Source organism: Ceratosolen solmsi, unplaced genomic scaffold, assembly GCF_000503995.2.
Source record: "Ceratosolen solmsi marchali unplaced genomic scaffold, CerSol_1.0 scaffold29, whole genome shotgun sequence".
Taxonomy (NCBI): Eukaryota; Metazoa; Arthropoda; class Insecta; order Hymenoptera; family Agaonidae; genus Ceratosolen; species Ceratosolen solmsi.
The window spans coordinates 10,449,712-10,473,588 of NW_011948417.1; the positions used below are offsets into that span (position 1 = coordinate 10,449,712).

Below are 23,877 nucleotides of genomic sequence, written 5' to 3' on the forward strand. Positions count from 1 at the left end.
AAGAGTGTTAATCCATTCAATATATAATATACTTTTTGCAAATATATATAAACATTAAATAAATTGAACATTTTCATTCGTCTATTAACTTGAAAAATTGTGTTCTAATAGACTTTAGAGTTTGTCACAGACTATATCTAATAGAGTATTATTAATAGTATTATTAATAGAATAAAAAGGTCTTTAAATTTCTTTTAAAACAAGCCGCCATATTTAAATTATCCACTATTCAATTATTGTTACATTAACTTAATCCTTCTATGATCCATAATTAAAGAAAATGTTTAAATAGCAGTAGCAATATATGTGTGTGCGCGCATGTGCGTGCTGTGTGTGTTCATATTTCTAAGCATTCAAGTATATTTTGTTTTAATATTGATTACATGGACAATTTTTTTCTCTTTTATAAATCATTTTTTTTGCATTTGCAATATCAATAGTATTCCAATTGAAAGTGTTATAATATATTACTGAATGTTGCATTTTAAAAATTGATTTATGTATTTCAAAGAAACTTTGTCAGTATTTACAAATTTCTAATATAAGGTATAAACTCTTTCAAGAAATTTGTATTCTGAGTTTAAATAAATTACCTTTATTATTTTTAGAATATTTATCGAATATTTTGTGAAACTATATAAGAAATATAAAATATTAAATATAAAACATATTTTCATAAATGTCATTTACTATTTTAATCCAAGGTATGATAATATATATATATATATATATATATATATCGGTATGATTCTAAAACAATTTTTAATAAATCCAAATAAATTTGAAACAATATTTTCATACTAAAATCATTAGAGTAAATGCCTTTTGATATAAATGTATGCATCGAATTGATTTTTGAACATTACAGTATTGTAAACAATAAGTTTTAATATTTTTTATCTATTATAATAAAGATTTATTTATTATTCAAAATTTGATAGCTTATACACTTGAATTATTTAACTATTCCTAGAACTTATGCACAATAAAAGAAATCAAAATTATTTTTAAAAGTGGTTGAAAGTTACTTAGTTTAGTTGCCGATTGTTCTATCGTTTGTAATCACATACTTAAATCTTTTAATGGTAAACATATTATATTTTACAGAAGTAATTATAAAGACTGATAATTGCAAATCAAGAAAAATTATTGATTTTCCATGATGAATAATCTTTATTTATTGGATCCAATCCAATCCAAATTTAAATATATTGGAATTTGGTATTCAAAATAAGTTCACAATTTAAACACTTTTACACGCGTATAAAAAACGTCTTTAAAAAACAAGACAATGCTATATTATTCCATCTGATTACGAAATATTTAGTACTAATTTTCAGGCAATTACGGGGAAATTATTCATCTTTTGATATACGCCTCCAAAATTCGCATCAATTAAAGCAGATAAATATTAATTGATTGAATCCATTTTTATAGACGAGTATGTAGACATATGTTCATAGCCATTTACGAACCTTGCGTATCTCACGACGTATATGTTCCCGAAGTTCATCGAGTCGGGCTTGCAAAGGTACTTGATCACTGCCTGCCACTCCATACTTGTGTGACAATTCGTTAAGGACAGGATGTCTGATGTAATCGCCCTAAAACAAATGAAATACATAATTATTTATACATTCGATATTTACTTAGAGCATATTTTCTAGATAACTATATAAACAAATTCTATTTTGTAAAGCATGACTTAATAATGCCAAGTAAATATCTAAAATATACATTGATACCTTACCGATTTTTAACAATGTCAATTATAATTCAGAAAACTCGATTACAAAAGTTATAAAATAGAAATGTTAAATGAATGCATTGATTACTTGCTCTTAAATTGTTATACACTGTTATTATAACAACTTTACCATATACCGTTAAAGTCGATCGTTTTTCTCTTTATTTCATATTTTTAATTCGCATCTTATCAAACCCGATTGAATTAGACAAGCATTACGTCCAATTGTTTGCTTATGTAGCTTCAAGAGCTGTATTTTGAAATTTCCGCTCTAGGTAGTTGTATCTAGCTATTTAAAAAAAGTAACAATAATATGTTTTTAAACAGATTTTTAAATCACCAAAGCGACATCTTATAATTGAAATTATTCTTGAACATAATTTAAATATATAGAATTCTTTTTATTAATTTTGAACTTATACATCTTTTGTTTACATTATTGTGAATTGAAAATAAATTTATCATAAAATCATTCATAATAAGTTCATTATATTAATTAGTGACATATTAGTTTATATATTATTTAATGATATTTATCATATGAAAAAGTAAAATAATGCAAAATGTAAAAATAGAATAAAAATATGTACTAAACATAAAAATATAGCATTCAACTATTAATACAAAAATGTTATATTAACAATATGCAACGGAAAAATTATGTAATTAAAAAACTTTGTAATAATGTTTTATATCAAATAAAATAATTTAATCAATGTAATTTATTCTATAATTTTGCTTTACAAATTCTTTAGCTTACAATAAAATTGGTGTTATATAATTTATCATTATAATTTACAGTGATATATTGCAATGATTCTGTTCTTTAAATTTTGATTGCAAAACTAATTTTCACTCATAATTTAGATTAGTAAATTATTTCCAGAATAAAAACATATTTCTAAAAAATCATAATATATATTTATTTAATTTAATTATCATTATATTAATGAAAATCTATTGAAAATAAATGCAATAATTTATTACTAAGTCATTAAAATCTTTTTTTCTAAAATATAAAAACAACATAAAAATAACATACATTTATTTAATAGATCATTTATTTCAATAGATATTTTTCACGAATACTGTACGTAATTTGCTAAGTTGTTGAATCATCCGTTATGTTAAGTAAATAATATATCAGTTAAATTATGATATTCCACCAATATAAAATTAAAATTTATAGTTTTCAGTTTTTCTTAAATTTGTTGAAAAATATTCTATAAAGTTTTTTTATTAACAATAGAGCTAATGTGTTTAATATATATTACTCATCTAAAAGTACTATACTTAAAAACAACATTTTTAGCATTTATAATGTACTTTTCAAAAATATCAACTTCATTTGATTAAAAAGACGCATTTTTTGACAATATAATTTAAAAAATTCATATTTATATAAATTAAATGTTTACAATTATTACGGAAATAAAAAAGTATTATTATAGTATTTATTAATTATTGATAGTAAGAATAAAAGGCATTATTTTTTAATTGTACTTTTTCATGAATATAGAGTTAACAATTAACATTTTTGAAAGTATATTTATATGTGAGTTTTTATTTTTTATATTGTAGGAGATATGAATAAAAACTAAAAAATTTTCCAAGTATACATATTTTGTAGTAAAATAAAAACAAATAATACTTGACATATATTACATTATTAAATTTTGTTATTCTTAAGAAATTATATAAAAGAAATTAATATATAATAGAAATAATTTAAATTATTGCAAAAATAAATGTTTTTCATAACACACAATTATACAACATTATCATTTTAAAAAGTAATAATCCATAAACTATAAACCTTATATCTAACATATTCTATAATTCCTTTAAAACTGAATATTATTTCAGTATTTGAATTAATTTAAGCTAATTATAAAATTGTGAACATGTACAAATCTATACAATTTATGTATAGTAATTCAATTTAATTAATATGTAACAATAAGCTAATTCATTAGCATAGTTTAATAAGCTAAAAATCATATATATATATATATATATATATATATATAGCTATAAGGAGATTAATTGATTATATAAATAAACAATATTTATAAATCTAAAATATTTAAAACTGTAATTAAAAAATAGAATGTTCCTAGAGTTTAACGTGTAAGTAACAATATTCTGATTAGTTTACTAATTATGTTAACTATTTTAAAGTTGACGAATATCTTGACATTAAATTAATCAGTCAGAATTCTATGTGTATATGATGTTTTAAGAACAAGATCTTTTAACTTCTTCGTCTTTTTTTTTTTATTTTTTCACAATAAACGAATTCTACGAGGAACTCGTTGGATATACTTAATTTGTAGTGATGCAAGGGAGCTATTTTTATCCGTTTAGTAATATCTATGCGTCGTCTAATATACATCGACAAAAGAATCGATAGACATTGTGCCAGTACAACTGGTAAAATTACATGATTTGTTAGTGTACCTATCACAATTACTTTTATATAAATAGAGAAAAATCTTTTTAAAGATCTATCCTATATATCTCATTTTAAAAATAAAGTGAATCGATTTAACCAAGTAAAGTAACTATGATAGAAAACATAATTTATTTACCTACTTTTTAAATTTCAATAACCATGAAATTCAAATTATTGATTGCTTTATTTTGAATGTAACTTTATACTGCAATATTATTAAATATAATTTAAAAATAACAAGAGTAAATTTTGGACAATATATATTATTTTAATTTGAAATTTTTCAAAGATATTTAATTGAATACATTCACATTTATTGATGTTCGATAGTTGTGAAAACTTTGATGGACATGTAAAAATATAAAAAATGAATATAAATAAGAAATATTCCAATACTAGTCTCTATCTGAAATTTGATTATACTGTTTAACTAAGCAAGACAAAAAAATGTTTTTCTCATTTATTATCTAGTTGTCGAACAACACGGTATAATACGTCTTATACTTTGTTCAAGAAAAAGTAACAATATGTTAAATAATTATTAAGAAAACACTTTTTTATATTATTTGCATTTTACTTAGTATCATTTTTAATAATTTTATGCCAACATTATTTAAATACATATATTATAATAATTTGTAATTAAATAAATAATAAATAAATAAATAAAATAATACGTTACAAGAAAATTTATAGAAATTTAAAATAATTTTTTCCACAAATTAAAGTTTGTAATGAATCTTTTATTAAAATATAATTTAAATAATATCTAGAAAATAAAATAAAATATTCATAGCTAAAATAATTTTATTTTTATATAATTATATTTTTTATATAATTATATTCTTATTATATATTTAAGTATTAGAAATCCATAGGTACATTATGTTGTTACAATATAATTTTTACAGATATAAATATAAGTAAAATTGATATATATATATATCAAATTTTATGGAATAAGAATATTCAATAATTGGTTGAATAATTTGTTTAATCAAGACCTAATTTAAATATTGTAAAAAAATGAAATATACGATATTCAATGCTGTACTAATATGATTTAAATAATAAAATAGATATTGAGTAAAAATATTATATAAAGTTTTTACTTTTTACTTTTTAAATTATAATAATGAATCGTGATTCTTCATAAACTAAATTGAAATATTTGATTAATAAATATATTGTAAAAAATAAATTAATTTAATTATATTTATACATACATTCTTATTATAATATAAGTTTTACAAAGCATTTAGAAAATTATGTGTTTTATAACAGTATATTGTAATATAATTATTTCTTATATAGCCATTTTATCTCATAAATTTTCCAATATATCTAAACTTTTTAATGAATATATGCTAAAATAATCATGAATTAATTAATATAAATAAGTCAGTCCAATCTAGATATAGGTATGTTTCCATCGAACAATAATTTCAAAATTTTCAAAATAAAAATTTTATAAGTATGTAGTAAGTATCTACTATTCTTGAATTTCTATGAAAAATCATTTCACATTGTTAAAATATTCCATCTCGTATTTTCACGAATGTTGAACAGCACCGGAAAGCTATCCTGTAATTGATTTGTAAATTATGTATTCGAGACGCTTTTATGTAATAGTTTACCAAATTCGTTTTCAAAACTCTAGTCGCTTAGCAAACCATGATCTTTGCTTCTTATAAACTGAAAAGCCGGATCAATAGTTCTTATTCCTCTTACTTAAAACAATGCTCCAAGTTTTTCACAATCATTTTTACAATATTTATTTACTAAACGATTTGAATTCTGAGGTATAAATATCAATATATAGAATATACTGGTTTATTATCATTTATAATGAAATTGTGAAGTTTAAAGAGAGATCAACTAATATGATTTTATGTATGTAATCTCAATTATAAGTTAAGAATAATAATATTACAAAATATATTTAAGCAATTAAAACTTATAAAGAAATACAAAACTAGCTCAGGAATGTTTCAGTTATACAATACAGCACCTGACAACAAAGTATTATAGTTTATCGATCATATGGCATTAATTTTATTTAAATATATTACATTTTCTATATTTTCGATATATATTTCTATATTTTATATTCCATATTTTCGATTTATACATTTTCGATAAAAATAACAATGATATATCATTTTTTACAAAATAATTAAATATACGTTATGAAGAGTTACGGTTACACCACAATTTAAAATATATAATATTTGAATTCATGCCATATATTTCAAACAGCCAATTCATGCATTTAAGAAATTAAAATATAATTTCAAGGAATCCTAACAAAATAATACATAACGAATATAATCTAACTAATCCCAAATAAACAAGTTGTACATATAATCCAATATAATATACAATAAATCTATTAAATATAAAATTAATTTAATAAATTTAAAATGTTACTATAATTTTTACTATAATCTTTATTATTTATAGTATGATAGCAATTTTATTGTAAATAGTTTATAAAACGTACTATATATATATATATATAATTAGTGTAGCTTTGTAATCTATATACGTATAATTTCTCTTTGAAATGTATTTAAGTCTTTTATTCCTTTCTAAAGAAGGTAATTTGAATTTAAATCTTTAAAAATTATTAACAAAATATACATTTCAAACCTAACAGATACATTTAAAAAATATTTATATGGATAAATTAGTTATGATGTGTTAATTATAATTAGGTAAATATTAGATTGAGAATTTATATTTTTAACTTACAAACGTCACATTAATTTTTACGTAATAAAACGTATTTCGTATTGAATTTTGGCTGCAGCCACTTAAATAAAGTATTAAAATTACAATATTTAAATAAATAAAACATTTTCATTCGTTAAGAATTAAAATATTACTTATAATTTATGTGCATTGAAGTATTATACTTAAAAAGTATTATTATTTTAGAATTGTAAAACAAATTCTGAAAATGATCTATTCCATATAATTAAAAATATTACATATGTTAAGTTAATACATTTTTATTTGCGATTACGATAGTAAATTAATTAAAATGCAAAATATGTATTTGTCAAATTAAAAAAAAGTCAATAGCATTTTTATTATGTAACGTGTTTTGTACAAACTCAGAAGCATGCTTATTTTACGTGTTAATATTTTCCTAATAATAATTATAAAAACATATTCAGTACTTAAACTATATAACAATGTGTATGAACATATTTTATTATTTAAATTATTATACAAATAGATATCTATAATCAATAAAAATTTTCATTGATGTGATTAAGTAACTACTAATAAAATTCTTTCCGACATTACGAAATATTTAATTTGAAAAGTAAATATAGACTAAAATTGAATGATCATAAATAATAAATATTGATTGTATCATAATTACATTTAATTTATAGTTAGAAGAATGTATTCAATGAATAGTTAATTTTTAATTTGCCTACAAAAATCAATTTTACAGTATAAATAAAACTAAGAAAATAAAATTAATTTTCCACTTAATGGAATAAAAAGGAAGATTGGTTAGTAAAATGATAAATTATCTATTATTTTCTTCCATATAGCACAATATTCATCAGCATATGAAATATATAATTTTAAAACTTATTAACTACATTGTAATTATTTTTAATTATAATAAAAATAATTTTATTTTGGATCAAAAGATTTTAATATTATGACCCAATAATTTATATTTTTAAAATGTTAGCATTTAATAATACTGTTTTTTGGACATCCTTTTATACTATTCTTAATAAAAAAACAATTCCTTAAAAAAAATGATAATTAATAATAATTATTAATAATTTATAATTAAGTAACAAACCTTGTAACATTTTTAATCCAGAATCTATACTTGTTTATTTTTCAGTTTACTTTAATTAATATTTACTTATGTATATTATTTTATTATAATTTATATATTTATATATTATATGTATTTTAATATATTTTATATTATATTATAATATAAAATAATTTATATTAATCCGTATAAGATGCTACAATAAAATTGATAAAATAACCTGTAAACAATAATTTACATAATGTAATCATTTATTTGATTATTTTATTTTAATATTTTTTATTAATAATAAATTGAACTTACTTATATTTAAAATTTTAAAATAAGTTTGATAATTATGGTAACTGCCTTTTTAAATGTTGTTTTAATTACTTTTCATAAAAATTAGAGATATTATCATTAGAGGCCATGGTACTTTACAATATTTTATTTTATGCAATTTTAATGTTGATAATTTATATTTATTGCTTTTAAAATATTAATATAATTTGTGAGAATTCATAATACTGTAGTTTAAAATTGATTTTCCTAACTTATAGTATAAATAAGACTAATTAACTTCTTTTCCTTTTACTTTAAATTACTTTAAAAATATAATTATACCAACAGAACTAAATAAAAATCTTTAAAATAAATTAAATAATTTCATGGTGCGTAATATTATATTAATTTAATATTAATATAATATTAATAGAATTAAAAACAAGTTTACTATTTTATAGATTAGAAGTAAGCTTCTATATTTTTTATATAAATAATTATTTGCTTTGTAAATTTTACTTAGTGAAGATCTATTTTGTTTATTAATAATATATTCAATAATTATGGACCTTCAAACATTTTTACCTATTCAAATATGTAGAATATATTATGTGTATAGCTATAAGTTTTTGTAACAATAGCCAAAATATTAGCGGAAATAAACAATAAATTACAAGGAATTATACTTAATATTTATATTATATTATAATAGTCAATGCCTATGTTTTTCATTATCTAACAAAATTAAACTTTACCTTAATTAGATTCGTATTTGTTTTATAAATAATATCTATATTACAAACTCTTTTCAAATTAAAAGATTGAGATCATATTTTTCCATTCTAGTTTTTCATAATTCAAGTTCCTAGACCAAACATTGGAATACCTTATATTTTCATTCTCAACAGATAAACAATTATTGTAATTTTAATATATTTTTAATAGTATCTCAATAATCCTCTGAAAAATTATTCCATTTTATCCGAAATGTAGATAAAAAAAACAGTTGAAAATCAAGCCATATATTAGTATCGGATGAAAGTGATTCGAGGTCTTCAGCTCAATTAACTTCAGTCACAAATGCATCAACTTTACGATACCTACTTTTTCACTGACACAAGTTTGTTATTGTAAGTCCTCATAACCTGGATTCCCATAACGACGCTGTGTATACTTCCAAATATTCTTCACATTTGTTATAAATATTATTTTTTGAAAGAGGAATAATTCATTAAAACCATATTGTTTATTGTATGTCGTATTTTAAATTTCATATGATTTTTGATATTATAATAAATAAAAGACTAATAATTGTATTTGATGAACATTGTGATAGGTTGTGAAACAACTCATTTTCTGAATGCACCCTATTTTTATTTTTACATAGAAACATGCTTATATTTTTAATTTATTCTATTGTAAAATTGTACTTGATGAAAAGTTTTATTTGATACTTTGCACTAATTATATTACCGATATAATATATTCATTATTTTAAAATTCTTTTTTAAACCTAAGAAAATTTGTTATTTGTTATATATCTGTTTGTTAAATAATCTAATTTAACTTACATTTTAGTTTAAAATTTTTATATTTCTAAGTACAGACTTTAAAATAAATTATAAATTCTAAAAAATATTCCCGGTTTTAAATGTTATATTATTTTTTATATTTTTTTTTATTATATCTAATATTCATAGTAAAATGATAATTATCAAATCCTAAAAGCAAAATAATTTTTTCTTTTTTCTTTATATATTAAAAGTCAATGACATAAGTGATAATGTTTCTTATAATCTTTCTTTACTGTAAATTTTTTTAATAAAATATTTTTCTTTTTTTATAATTATAAAAAATACATGTATAAATCATATAAAATATAATATAACCATATGTATATAATATAAAATAAAAAAATTATAGAGTTTACTAATTGCAAAGATGAAGAAACAGATAAAAACTTTCCCAAATATTTTGCATTATTTTATTCTGAAATTGTAATAAGCAGATATTCTGATCTCTAAAGTGATATAATTTAAAAACCGGGTACAGTTATATTCATTTTCTAAATATACATTTTATAATATGATAAGATAAAATTATAAATCAGTTTTTCATGAAACGTACTTTTTGAGATATGGTTGAGATTTTATTAACCTAAACATAATCTGCATCATCAACCAATTTGATGTATGTATTATACTGTATAATAAGCCATAATAATAGTAAGTTATAATGTTAATTATTTAATAATAAGCTTTTCAGAACATCAATTATCTCAATATTTTACAATATATACATGTATAAACAACACAGTCAAACACTGTATAAAAATAAATATTTGTTTATTTTGCTTATTATTAATATAATTATCAGTATATTAAATATATATATAATAATATATACATACTAATATATAGTATATCAAATGTGACTGTATATCTATTAAAATTTTCATTCTTTAATACACATGATATAAAGTTTCAGAAATACAAAAAAAGTAATATAATACATATTTGCTAATAAATACCAAAAATTAATGCATTTTATTTTTAATATTGGACACTCATAAATTTGTTTACAAATTCTCATTACTTTAATTCATAACTTTCATTAAAAATTATATTACTTGTTACTTATAAATTAAAATTTCTATAGTGTTATAATTGAATGCATATAATATTAAATGAACAAATACAGAATCAAGTATCTGTATAATTACAATAGAAATAAATATTGATATAAATACTTATTATCCAAAAAAATTCTCTTATTAATAAAATAAAACATATCTTATATATAAATAAATATTAAAAGTTAGTATAATTAAAAGTTAATTTATAAATATATATTCATGAATAAACTTTGATATTTTTCATAATAAATGAACAATATAACAGTGATTAATTAAATTGATGCCTAAATGGATAATTAAAACAAGTCAAATTCATTCTCTTATTAATGTTGAAATAAATTTTTAAGATAGTATTGATAAGCTATAGACTATAAAATGAAAAATTTACACATGTTATAGATCTATAAATTACTATATCATTTAAATACAAAATGTTTCATAATACATTTATTAATTTAGATTTTTGTACGATAGTTCCATATTTTTATAATCCTGTTTTTAAACACATCACAATAAATATCGCATGTGTGATATCGCAAATATTATAAAAATCTGAACCAAAATGATGCAACAAACAGCCAAATCTCAGAGTTAAATGTAAAATATTAATCTTCGTTAGACAGTATGTAATTACCCTACGGAGTTCATTCCAGAGATTTCAAATACGAATAAACGAATTTTTAAAATGGATAAAATGTCAACAAAAAGCACCAACGTTACAAACATAAACAGCGCTTATCACTAAAAACAAGCGACCATCAACTTTGAAAAGTTTGACGACTGCAGATCAAATCATCGACTTGATCGCTTTTTTCCTTCATCAATTCACAATTGAAAGTGTTTATTTTTAATTTTATTTTTAATAATAACATCGAAATGGGACCTTACGAGGAAAAGAGTATTATAAATTACTCAGTGTTACGCAGTGATCAGCCCTTCATCCGCAAGCTTCGAAGGAGGTGACGTGTGTCAGATATAAAAATGACCATAAAAAAGGATGAATCTTCTCTCGTAAAAAGAGGGAAAAACTCCTGGCGTTTGCTCACTCCTCTTCTTTCACATTTGACTCACCTGATAATAACTTGACTCCGCCATTTTGTCTCACGGCCGCGCAACACGCACTTCCTTTTTCTTTCCTCGCCGACCACGGTTTCTTGACGCACGACGTTGTTAAGACGCGCACAACACTGTCGTCGCCGTCGCCACAGCTACCGCTCTCGTACGAAAGCTATTCAAGTGCGCGTAGTCCACAGCAGAACGGCGCATCGGACTTAACCTTCAAAGTACTTTTTAATCGGCTCCTTAAAGATGCGCGAATCAAGATTCACTCGTAGAGACTGAGTCGACGATTATGAACACATGCGGATTGCACCATACGTACGCTGCTCTCACTTCTTCAAGTACGGAGCGGACTTGTGGTTGTGTCAGTTTGGCGTCCTATACCAACACAAATGATTCCTCACCAACCTTTATCGTCATCGGCGACGGCACATCCAAGTGCATCGTGCTCTATGAATATGTGTGCACATATTTTGTCTGCCTCCCACCTCGATCCTTAGAGCTCTACTCGAATTAGTACATTCTCTATTTACGTATATGCTTATGAACTCTTGATGTATCTCTATAGCATCTAATGGTTCAAAACACAAGGAATGTGTACACAATGCACACTTATATTTATTTTTTCTTCTAACGCACGTATTGCATACTAGATTTACACACGCGCGTACGCGCGCGCTCTCACCTGTTTGCAATCGCATATCTATCCTGGCACATTTTTTAACAAAATAGAAACAGAGTGAAGTTTTTGAAAATTGGAATAGAAGAGGTTAGAGTTAATAAAACGTGTCCAATGTAATGTAATATCTTTTATACATCTTTCAAATGATTGGGGAAGAGAGAAAGAGAAAGTAAACGAGCAACGGAGAAGAAGGGATGGTATAATTTTAACGGTTAGGAAAGGAGTAGGGAGAAGTCGATTGATGAGTAAAGAAGTATTGACAGAAGAAACACGATACGATGAGATAGAGCCTATAAGTATTTCGCGTCAGTTAACGGATATCAATTGAAAAAATTTAAAATATTAGCAAATTTTAAGTTGCAGTTCATACAAAGTACAGCTATTAAAAAAAATTGTCAATAATTGCTCTGTAATTCACATTATTTATACAAGCTCACCTCGTGATTTATTAAGAAAAACATATCTGATGTATGCATGCATGCATCTATGCTTTGTAAAAAAAAACGTACTAAAAAAGAGAAAGGTTGCTTTCTTTAAGCTAGTTTTTATTTTTTACCCATAATAATAATACTTGAATGATATATTGAATAGCATAACTTCAAACTTTTTATATATTATCTTGTATAACTATAGTATCTCTTATATTGAAAATACTTTCTTTTATATATTTGATATAAATATGGATACTTATTAAATAAAAAAATATACATAGTCGTGATAGTAATAGGAAATCTATAAAATTAAATAATTCAATCATCTAAATACTAAATAACGTTTCATAGCAATGTTAATTGTCTATAGATATACATATTTAAACATCTACAATATGTAAATCTATAATTTGGGCAAATACATTATTTGACACCTTTCAATATTCATCTTTTCAATATCTTTAAACTTATAAACAAAAAATATATATTAGACTTATTAATTTATTATATCAAATAAGTTATAATATAGAATATTATCTAATTTTCTTAAATATCATAGTTGATTCTCATGACATTGGTTATAATAGTTTTCCAAACAATATCAATATAAATTTTTAATATGTTTTTTCAATAATTTGCAATGTGTAATTTGTAAGCTCAATTTATTAAAGTTATATAGCATAATATTGATTTCAATTATTCAAGGCAGTAAAAATAAATTCTTGAAATTTTAAATAAAACATTTAAAAATTGTACGTTTATAAATCTAATTGAAATTAGTTATTAATTAGTATTTTTTAAATTTGTTATTTTTACATTAAATTTTTTAAAATGTGTATTTATATGAACTTATTATTTTCAGTCGTTGCTTAATTATAACGTTCATTCAATTATTATTTAAATATTATGATTTATTATATTAATTTTATATATTTGAATATATTTAAATTATATCAAGACATCATTCAAATATATAAAAAATTTTATATATTTAAATAAAATATATAATAAATATTTGTTAGTAACCATTAAAAGATATATAATTATAAAGGGTATAAATTCAATTTTAAAAACGATAGAATATAAGCAAATAAAATACACAAAATTAATATTTTTAAAAGAAAATTTATGGCATTGTTATTTATACAAATTTATCTTAATTATATATATTTAACAATATATATTTATAAATATATAAATAACTATTATAAGATTTAATATATATAATTTTCTTTCTACATAAAGAATATACATAATATTTATAAGTTAATAATTAAAAAATTATATATATGTATATATATTAAAATCAATTAGTGAGTAAAAAGCATTTTTAAAAGTGCTTCTGGTGTAAAAGAAAATAGACTATCTGGATTTTGATACCGATTTTTTGACTCATGACAAGCTTCATACAACTGTTTGTAAATTGCACCAATAACTTCAAAAGCTCTACGTTGTACATTGATTCGATGATTGCTACTTTGGAGTAATGATATTTGTGGCAGTAACAAAATATCTGGCATAACAAGAAACGTCTCTAGTTTATTCTAAAATAAAATTATCATTTGTTATTTTTCTGTAAATATTAAAACAATTTTATATGCAGAGGTTATGACGTGAAGCACTTAAAAAATCAAAACATTTAAAAAATATGAAAGATTTAATTTTACAGTAAATTCTTTAATGCTTAGTGCATCCATTCCTGGAATTGAAGATAAAGGTCTTTGATCGTGACTTTGCAATAATATATTATATATTGCACCAAGATTTAAATGTGCAACTAAGGAACTTGCTTGTTCTGAAGTCAGAGTATCAATTTGAGCATCAGATTGTGCCTTAAATAAAAAAAAAATTAAATACAAATAGAAATTTTAATTTATAAATCTATTTTAATATCAATAATGAAAGTTCACCTGTAACCTTTCTAATCTTTGATCCATGTATTCATATAGTGCCAGAGTAGAGTGAATTTGATGCATACAGTTTAAAAGATATACAGCCATATCTACAGTTGGAAGTCTAGAAGCTGTTACATTTACTTCTTGTAAAAGTGGATCAATAATACAAGACACAATCTACAAACAAATAAAAGTAGTTTTTAAATTTTAACAAAATTATTTTTAATTCATGATATATTAGTTTATTAATTAATTTAATTAAATATTAACAAATATCAATAACATACTTGTAAAGTATCTTTTTTTCTATCTTCAGCAATACTAGCAACTGATAAAATTTCATTAAGAAGTGACAATAGTCTTGACACCGAAGGTACTGGTATCAAATCTGTACTTGGTGATTCAGCCCTTTCTCCAAGTGCCATTCTTGTTTCTCTTTGTAATCTACTAATAAAACTTTTTTCACTTAATTCTATTAAATCTCCAAACATCATATCAAGTACACTATTTTGAATAACAGTCTTAAGGGTAAGTTGATAAAATCTTATTAACATTGTTACAGAATATAAAACTGTTGAAGGTGCCTCAACAGCTACGATATGTTCAATTCTTGATTTTAATGGATGACATAATCCTTCTGTTATATTACTTAATGATTCTGATATTTGTTCAGATATGGCTGATTTGTTGCAATGACTTAATAAAATTAGGAAATTCTCTTTTTCCAATGAAATGGCTTGATGCAACCAAGCAAGAATATCACCTACATAACGTTTTGGATCATGAGCATGCATTTCGATTGGATTAGAATCATTACTGTATCCTTTTCCAAGAGTCAAAACATCAATAAACGAACTAACAAGCACTGATCTTCTTGAAGTACAGTATTCATCAATTACATACTTAAAAAGTATAGGTCTCTCTTGCAGTTTGTTCATTGCTTTAGTTAAAAGAGAAACTAATTTATCATTTTCAATATGTCTACAATGAGTCTGTGTCCAACGATAGAGTCTTTCAAGTCCTGCTTCTTGAAGTATGGTCATTCGTTGCATTATATCCAAAGCTAAAGTCTGATGACCCGATTGCATTAGAATTCGACATTTACTATGAATGACCTAATTAATAAAATAAGATTTAGAGTAAATTTACATTGCAACATTATTTTATACTGCTCCTTATATTAACAGAATCTCTGGTCAGAAAGTTTTATAATGCATGGATGTATTAAAGCTAAATTAACAATTTATCATAAGTAATTATTTGCATGTAAAAATATATATTTATAAACATATTTCACATTAACTTAATTATGGCTTATCTTTATTTCAAAATATTAATTTTTTAAAAGAAATTAGAATAAAATATATTATTTCTTTTTTTTATATAAAAAGATAAACCTATAGACTCATAAGCTTAGCAAATCATTGCTGTTTCTAAATTTCTACTACGAAAAGAATTTAAAATTTTGTATAATTTATTTGAATTTGTATTTGTTTTTTCATACATTGTTATACCAAATGATTATACATAAAAAATCAAAGAAAAGCATATGGACTTATTAATAGAATAAGCAGATAAAAGAATTCAATTTTATTTCTCATAAATCTCAATAAATACATATAGTAATTTAATATTTAATTACACTTCCATACATTTTTTAAATATATATTTATAATTTGTTACCTGTACTCGATCAATAACTGTAAAGAAATCATCATTTATTGGTGTCTTTCTTGAACTACCATGTAAAATTACTAATTCGTCACCAGTCAATTGAAAGGTTCTTATAAAAGCAGATACTATTTCTTGCTGCATTATTAATTTATTTCTAAAATTAAAATATTAAAATTATAACTTTTTTTTAATATCTAATAAAATTTGATTTAATAGTTATTAAATTATACTTTTCATATTGCAATTTTGATGCTTGTTCAATAAGTTGTGTAGTTTGAGACTTAGTAGTTTGCAGTCTATTTGTCATACTTTGTACACATTCACTCATTCCAACAACATCTTTATGCATATTATCTAGAATACTTTTGACATCTTTGAAAGCAGTTAAAATTTCTTCATTAATTGATAAATTTCTTTTTTCTATTTTACTTCGAAGGTTATGTCGATCATTTGTAGTGTTCTCTTTATAAAAAGTAGATAATTCTCTTAATGCTTCTATTGTATCCTTAAAAATCATTAATTTACTATCATTTTTTGTATTTTAATTAATTAGTTATTTATTATATGAAACTTATATATAATGTAAAAAAATACATAAACAGATATGAGACTAATTTCATTTTCCCAATTACAATTCCCAATACAATTTATTTTGTCTATTTAACTAATAAATCATAACTTATTAAAATTAAATTCTACTTATAAATACCTTTTCATTTTCAGATCCTAATTCTAAAAATTTATTAATTCGATTAGAAATAGAAAAACATGGTTTTACTAAACCATCTGGTCGATTTTCCATTGTAATATTTATAACTAATTTACTAATTATAAATTAAATACCATTTATTTTATTCTGAAATATAATCCCAAAGCTATCGCTTTAAATATATGCAAACTGATTAAAAATCAAATAATGATTTATCCTAATCAGTATTATTTCTTACCACACTACGCCATTTAATCAATTTTTATTTTCGAAATATAAAGATTTTTCTCCAATTGCACACACTGAAAATAGATTTTTTTAAATTCTTTTCCTTTTAGTTTTATAAATACTAAAAGTATATGAGTTTCTGTTTAAATAATTTATGTATCACAAAAAATTGACTTTATTTTGCATATAGCACTGTGTCAACATATTTTTTAGAAGGACCGTATTATGTTACGTTATGTTTATTTTTTTGTAAAAAATGTCATTAACTTTATAAATTGAAAATTAATTAATTATAATGTAAAAAATGACCACTTAATACAATTGTTCCTAAATTGTTTTTGATCGGAACCAAGAATTTAAAAATTCTATAACATTTTACAAAAATAATAATTATAAAAAAATTCTGTGGGATATATTTTAAAGTAGCCAATCTAATTTTTTAATTGCAGAATAAACATAAATACGATTGTTATTTGAGACTTCGTTAAAATATTTTATTACCTGATCTTGTACTATTATCTAATACCAAATTTGGTATAATTTTCATAAGTATGATAATACATGCACAGTATGCACAATAGAATTTTGTTTATTTTTGTGATAAATAATGAATTTAAACAAACTAGTAAGAATATCATTTTAATTATATAGATTATAGTTAAACAAAAATAGTATCAATATGCTGAATATTTATTGATGTTTTTAAAAATTTGGCAAATTCAAAACGCATGAAAATAAATTTTTATTTAATAACTTGTAAAAAATAATTTAATTATTAAAGTAACATTAATATTTCTAAAATTCTTTATTAAAACTAATAACAAATTAAATTTATTTAGTATTAATAGTTGTAGTTACAATATTCATTGAATTATGTAATAAAAATTATTTGCCCTTTTTTACTTAAAATCAAAAGATTTTAATATAAGCTGTAATATTTTTAAAGAAATTTAAAAAAAAACCAAGATAAATTTGATCAAAGTTAAAATTATCTTATGAAACTATGCATTTGCTTATATTTATTAATGATATAATTCAAATGTAGTATTACCATTAAAAAATAATGGGAGTGTAATACAGTTTCCAATTTTTGTATAATTTTATTTGTATTGTTAAATCTAAGGTTTTTTAAAACTAATATTTTATTATCTGTTTTTTATCTTTAGCAGTAATCTTTTTTATAGCCTTTCCCATATTTGACTTGGAATATAATAACTTTGAAATATAATTATACATTTTACATATTAATCTAAATAAATTAATATCTGGTACCTACAAATATTAGATTACAAACATAATTCTTTATCAAATTAACAAATATTCAATAAAATATATTAGTTAAATCATTGGATATTTTAAAATAGATTTTTTTTAATTAACATAAACTATATTTGGAAACTTTAAATTTAATTACTTTAAATATTTTATATACAAGATTTTTTAAGTATAAAATAACACTTTTAACATTTATCTCATTTTACGATTTAATACAGGTAAAAATATTATAAGTTGTAAAATATAGTATTAAAATTAATGCAATCACCTTAATTAAATTAATATATTTTATTTTTCATTAAAAAAAATCATGTCTAACCAGAGGATATAAGTATTTCTAAAAAAATGTAAAAATAATAAAAGGCAGATTATTTATATCACTTTAATGTATAAATAATAGTATATAAAGACAAAACTTCCAATTAGGTTTATTAATTACTCTTATTCATGCATTATTTCAATACCATATTTTTCTTATTTCTTTATTTAATATTCTTTATTTATAAATATTCTTAGACTAGAGGATAACTAGCTGAAGAAGCAATGCCACAATGATTATCTTTATTACGAGCCATTTTAATATATCCCTTATCACCCCAAGTCTCGCCCCAACTGTTCTTCACAATCCAATAATCCTGAGCATCTTTAGTAGTTCCATATCCAACTACAAGTACTCCATGATCCAATTCAGTCGATGAGCATTCAGGATCATAATAAACACCTAATATCAAATTATTTATTTTTATTATAATATACATTATTATTTTTAAATACTTATGATTTTCGAAACAGTATTAAAAACTCTAATAGTTATATAAATATTTAACTCAAATAGTAGAAAATAATTTATTTTCAGAATATCTTTACATGTAACAGAAAAATGTTTTAAAAATTTATTTAATCAGTCTTAAAAATATTAATGTTATTTATGAAATAAAATATAATTAAACAAATTTTTAAAGTACATTACAATTGCATATACAAGAATGTAATATAATAATAGTAAAAATAGTAAGTTTTTACCATCAGAATAAAAGTGAAAATTCTCATGTGAAGCATCAATTGCAACTGAAACTGGTCCAATTGTAGCAACAGCAGCCTTAAGTTTTTCCTCATCACCTACTGGAATATCAACAAAGCCGACATCATCTGCACCACTATTTTTTGGATTGTAGCGACATACGTCATTTTCTGCTTCATATGGATAACTTTTTTCAGTATCTAAACCTCTATTGTCCTTAATATACTTAAAAGCATTATCCATAAGACCACCATTGCAACCATTATTGCCATATTTTCCTGAACAATCAATCAAATTTTGTTCACTCAAAGACACAAGAACACCTGTTTGCCTAAAATGCTGACCCTCTAATGCACCAGTCTAAATGAAAAAAATTTATATTAATTAAATTTGTTTTTGTAATAACTAAATATATGTTTTCTAAATTCATAAATTTATGAATAGGTTGATATACCGTTGAGAAAGCCCAACAAGAGCCACAATGTCCCTGATCTTTAACCAAAGTAACTGCACCTTCTTGTCTCCAATCAATAGAATTTGGTAATTGCACGTGATAAGGTGAGATAAATGTAGCTCCTATGGGCTTTTCATGGCTTTGGAAAAATCCAGATTTAGTTTTGTTGAATCCATTAAATGTATTCACAAACTCATGGTGAAGCTAAATATTGAAATATTAAAGACTTTAATTAATATTCAATAAAACTTTTAAATATTAACTTTATTTGAGTTTTATATTGTTAAAGGATTGAGAATTTGGTAATAAAAGACAAAAATTTTATATCAAATTAATTGGTATTGAAATCTTGTTTAATTAAATTTATTCTAATAATACAAAAGTAATATTTTAATATCTTTAAAATATTATGAATGTTTTAACAAACTGTATTCTGTTACAACGATAACAGTACTCACCATATCAGCATATTTATTGATTTTTAGATTGAAAGTAACTGATCCTCTTGCAAACTTAGCATTAAACTTAGCAATTTTATGTTTATTCTCCATAAAAATCTTTAACCTAAAATTCTCTTCAATATCACTTTTATAATCTTTATTATATATTGTCTAAAACAATAAATAACATTAGCTTAAAATAAGTTTTAGATTTTTTTTATAATTAAAATTTAATTTAATTAAAAACTAGAAACATTAATCAAATAAAATAAAAGTATATTATATTAATTGTAAGTTATAAGAAAATTATATTTTCAAAATTATAAAATATAAAAGCATTTAAAAAAATGTTAAAGTATTAAAAAAGTTTTAAAAAATTAGTTTAGTACAATTTTAAATATAAAATTAATATACCTACCTTATTTAATGATCACTTACTTTAAAAGTTTTCCATTCTTCCATTACAAGATCTATGAATGAAACTGCTTCAACAAAAGCTGCAGTAGCCATAAATAAAATAAGCAATATTTTCATGGTTGAAAAGTTTAAATCTAAAAAGTTTAAATAACTTTTAGGAATGAAAGGCTAACTTATGTGACTCATGTAAATTAATTATTAATTTAAACATCAATTTAAAAATATTTTATTGTAGTTATATTACAGTAATAAGTTTTACTTATAAATTTTACTTCAATTTGTATTATTGTTATTTTTATAAATAATAATCTAAATAGTTAAATTAAAAATACATTATTTAATTTATTGTAAATCATCATTTAATTGATAATGTAATAATAATGTTATTTTATAAGCTTGAATTTATTTAATAAATAAAACAATAAATTATTGATTTTCGATTATATTAAATTTAATAATAAAGTAAAACCAATTGTATACATTTTAAAGTATACAAAGTAATTATTTTAAATATATTTTATGACAAAATTTTAATACTATAATAATATTAATAAATGTTATTACAATAATGTTATTTGTGTACAAATATTTCTTTAAAGAAGAATCCGTACATCATTATAAGATCTTTAAAAAAATTTTAGAAAAATATTTGCAGCAAAATTTAATTTTTTCCTTTAATAAACAGGAAAAATGCATGAACTTGTAAGTCCGAATCTTTAAATATGTACTACATTAATTAAAAAAAAAAAAAATAAATAACTCAAAAAATCGAATTTTTGTGTTTTCTTTTATTTGAGGTTGTTTTCGCTTTGGCGCATCGCCATGTTATTATTTTAATATATTCAATTATGTATTTTTATTTATTAAATTTATTAATAAAATATACACACAATGCGTAAAATGGAATCATGTCTCAAAGTTATAAATTTCATTGCAGCAATAAAATAAAATAAACATTGGTACAGTAAATATCAACTAATTGTTATTTAAATTATGAAGTGGTGCACTGCCGAGTACAATAGTTATATTTTAGATCAAGTACAAAAAATGCAATGAAATATTTTCACTGATATGACAGTTAAGTAGATTAAAAATTAGATGATAGTAATTAATAATATTGAAACAATCTTATTTTTATGCCAATTAATTAATAAAGCTTTTCTTACAATAAAAAGAACACGCAATTTTTTATACTTACATACGTCTGATACTTTATATCTTAACCGACGTATTAAAAGAACAAAAGGTTCATTCAAAATACATACAAAATGATAATAGTCTTTATAACATTAAAATATAATCATATTAAATTAAACATATATAATAATAATTAAATCACATTGAAATATCTTCATTCAATATATATTTATATATAATTGAACTTACAAAATTAAATAAAAATAAACAAAAATATATTAAATAGATAAAGATCGTAACTACTGTTAATACGATTCTTACGATTTCATTTCTTTATATGTTTATACTTACCAATATCTCCCACCATGAACAGATCACGTGTATTCTAATTTATGACTCAGACTGTAGTTCAGATTTAGCTCAATCCGCCCTTTAGTGTAAGAAAAAAAAACGTTTACAAACTAGTGTGATGTTTACAGTGTTGCCAAAACACAGTGTATATAATTTTAATTAGTTTATAATTATGTGCAGTTATATAAATTTAACTATCGATTAAAAATTTCTTAATAATTTATACAAATGAAATAACAAAATTATGAATTACGGGAATATATTTTAATTAAAATTAAAAAATATAAAATAAATACCAAATTAAGAACAATAAAAATAAAAGAAAATATAATTTGAATATAATTTATTTTAATATAATTTACATAATATTTTTTTATCATAGATTTGAAAATTTTGAAACTCAGTTATTATTTATTTTATACTTATTGAAATTTAATTATTTGGTAATCATTTAAATATCTCAACTGGAATAAAATCGTTTTAAACATCAATTATATTTAATATAAATTCGCTAAATTGATCGTAATTAAATAGCAATATTAATTATATTCGTCCGTGACCCGATATAATAATCAAAACAAATTTGATACCCAAAACGATGAAATATAGAATGTAATGACTTTCAATGAAATAATTATTTCAATGCATTGATGTTTATACAATTTTTTAAAATTTACTTAATCATAAAGCATCATGTATATTGTAACTCGTGACAGTCTGTAGTTCAGACTTAGCTCGGTTCGCCTTTTAACAAATTAATGTACTATATTAGACATTTGAATAATTTAAGATGTAATATTTATGCATTTTAATCAAAATTTTAATTAAAATAATAATTTGTCATTTAAGTAACCAAACAAAAGAGAATAATTTCAAAGATTTATTTTTATGCATTAAAAAATTGCATACTACGTTTTATAAAATATGACACCAAATGTATTAATATTAAATAAAACAATGTATGTTATAGAATGGAAGTGTATAAATTCATATTTATCCGAATAATAGTAATTAATCATGTATCAATAATTGTTACTTTTTATAGGTATATTTTTAACCGTTTGAATATTATACTTTGTATTATATTTATATATATTAATTATAAAATGAAATTATTTTGTGTTATTAAATTAAAGTATTTATATAAAAATGTAATAATTTATATAATTTTTAATGCACGTATATTTAATGA

General features: G+C 21.6%; 3 protein-coding genes across 3 annotated transcripts in view; all 3 read right to left on the reverse strand.

The window, feature by feature from the left end:
* Window positions 1–12,415, reverse strand: part of LOC105360042 (serine/threonine-protein kinase N-like) — a 24,075-nt gene extending 11,660 nt beyond the window's left edge. Inside the window, 2 exon segments of the mRNA XM_011496817.1 lie at window positions 1,476–1,648; window positions 12,376–12,415. Coding sequence (XP_011495119.1) covers window positions 1,476–1,648; window positions 12,376–12,415 — 213 coding nt within the window.
* Window positions 12,416–14,394: 1,979 nt separating this feature from the next.
* Cog6 (conserved oligomeric Golgi complex subunit 6) lies at window positions 14,395–17,508 on the reverse strand. The gene is made up of 7 exons (XM_011496553.1): window positions 17,363–17,508; window positions 16,884–17,158; window positions 16,663–16,807; window positions 15,267–16,094; window positions 14,995–15,156; window positions 14,752–14,916; window positions 14,395–14,628 (listed from the first exon to the last, which is right to left on the reverse strand). The coding sequence occupies exons 1-7, from the start codon at window positions 17,453–17,455 to the stop codon at window positions 14,395–14,397; spliced, it is 1,902 nt and encodes a 633-aa protein (XP_011494855.1). The 5' UTR covers window positions 17,456–17,508.
* Window positions 17,509–19,377: 1,869 nt separating this feature from the next.
* On the reverse strand, window positions 19,378–22,755 carry CtsL1 (cathepsin L). The gene is made up of 6 exons (XM_011496554.1): window positions 22,686–22,755; window positions 21,219–21,331; window positions 20,799–20,951; window positions 20,341–20,544; window positions 19,889–20,246; window positions 19,378–19,586 (listed from the first exon to the last, which is right to left on the reverse strand). The coding sequence occupies exons 1-6, from the start codon at window positions 22,699–22,701 to the stop codon at window positions 19,378–19,380; spliced, it is 1,053 nt and encodes a 350-aa protein (XP_011494856.1). The 5' UTR covers window positions 22,702–22,755.
* Window positions 22,756–23,877: the final 1,122 nt, after the last annotated feature.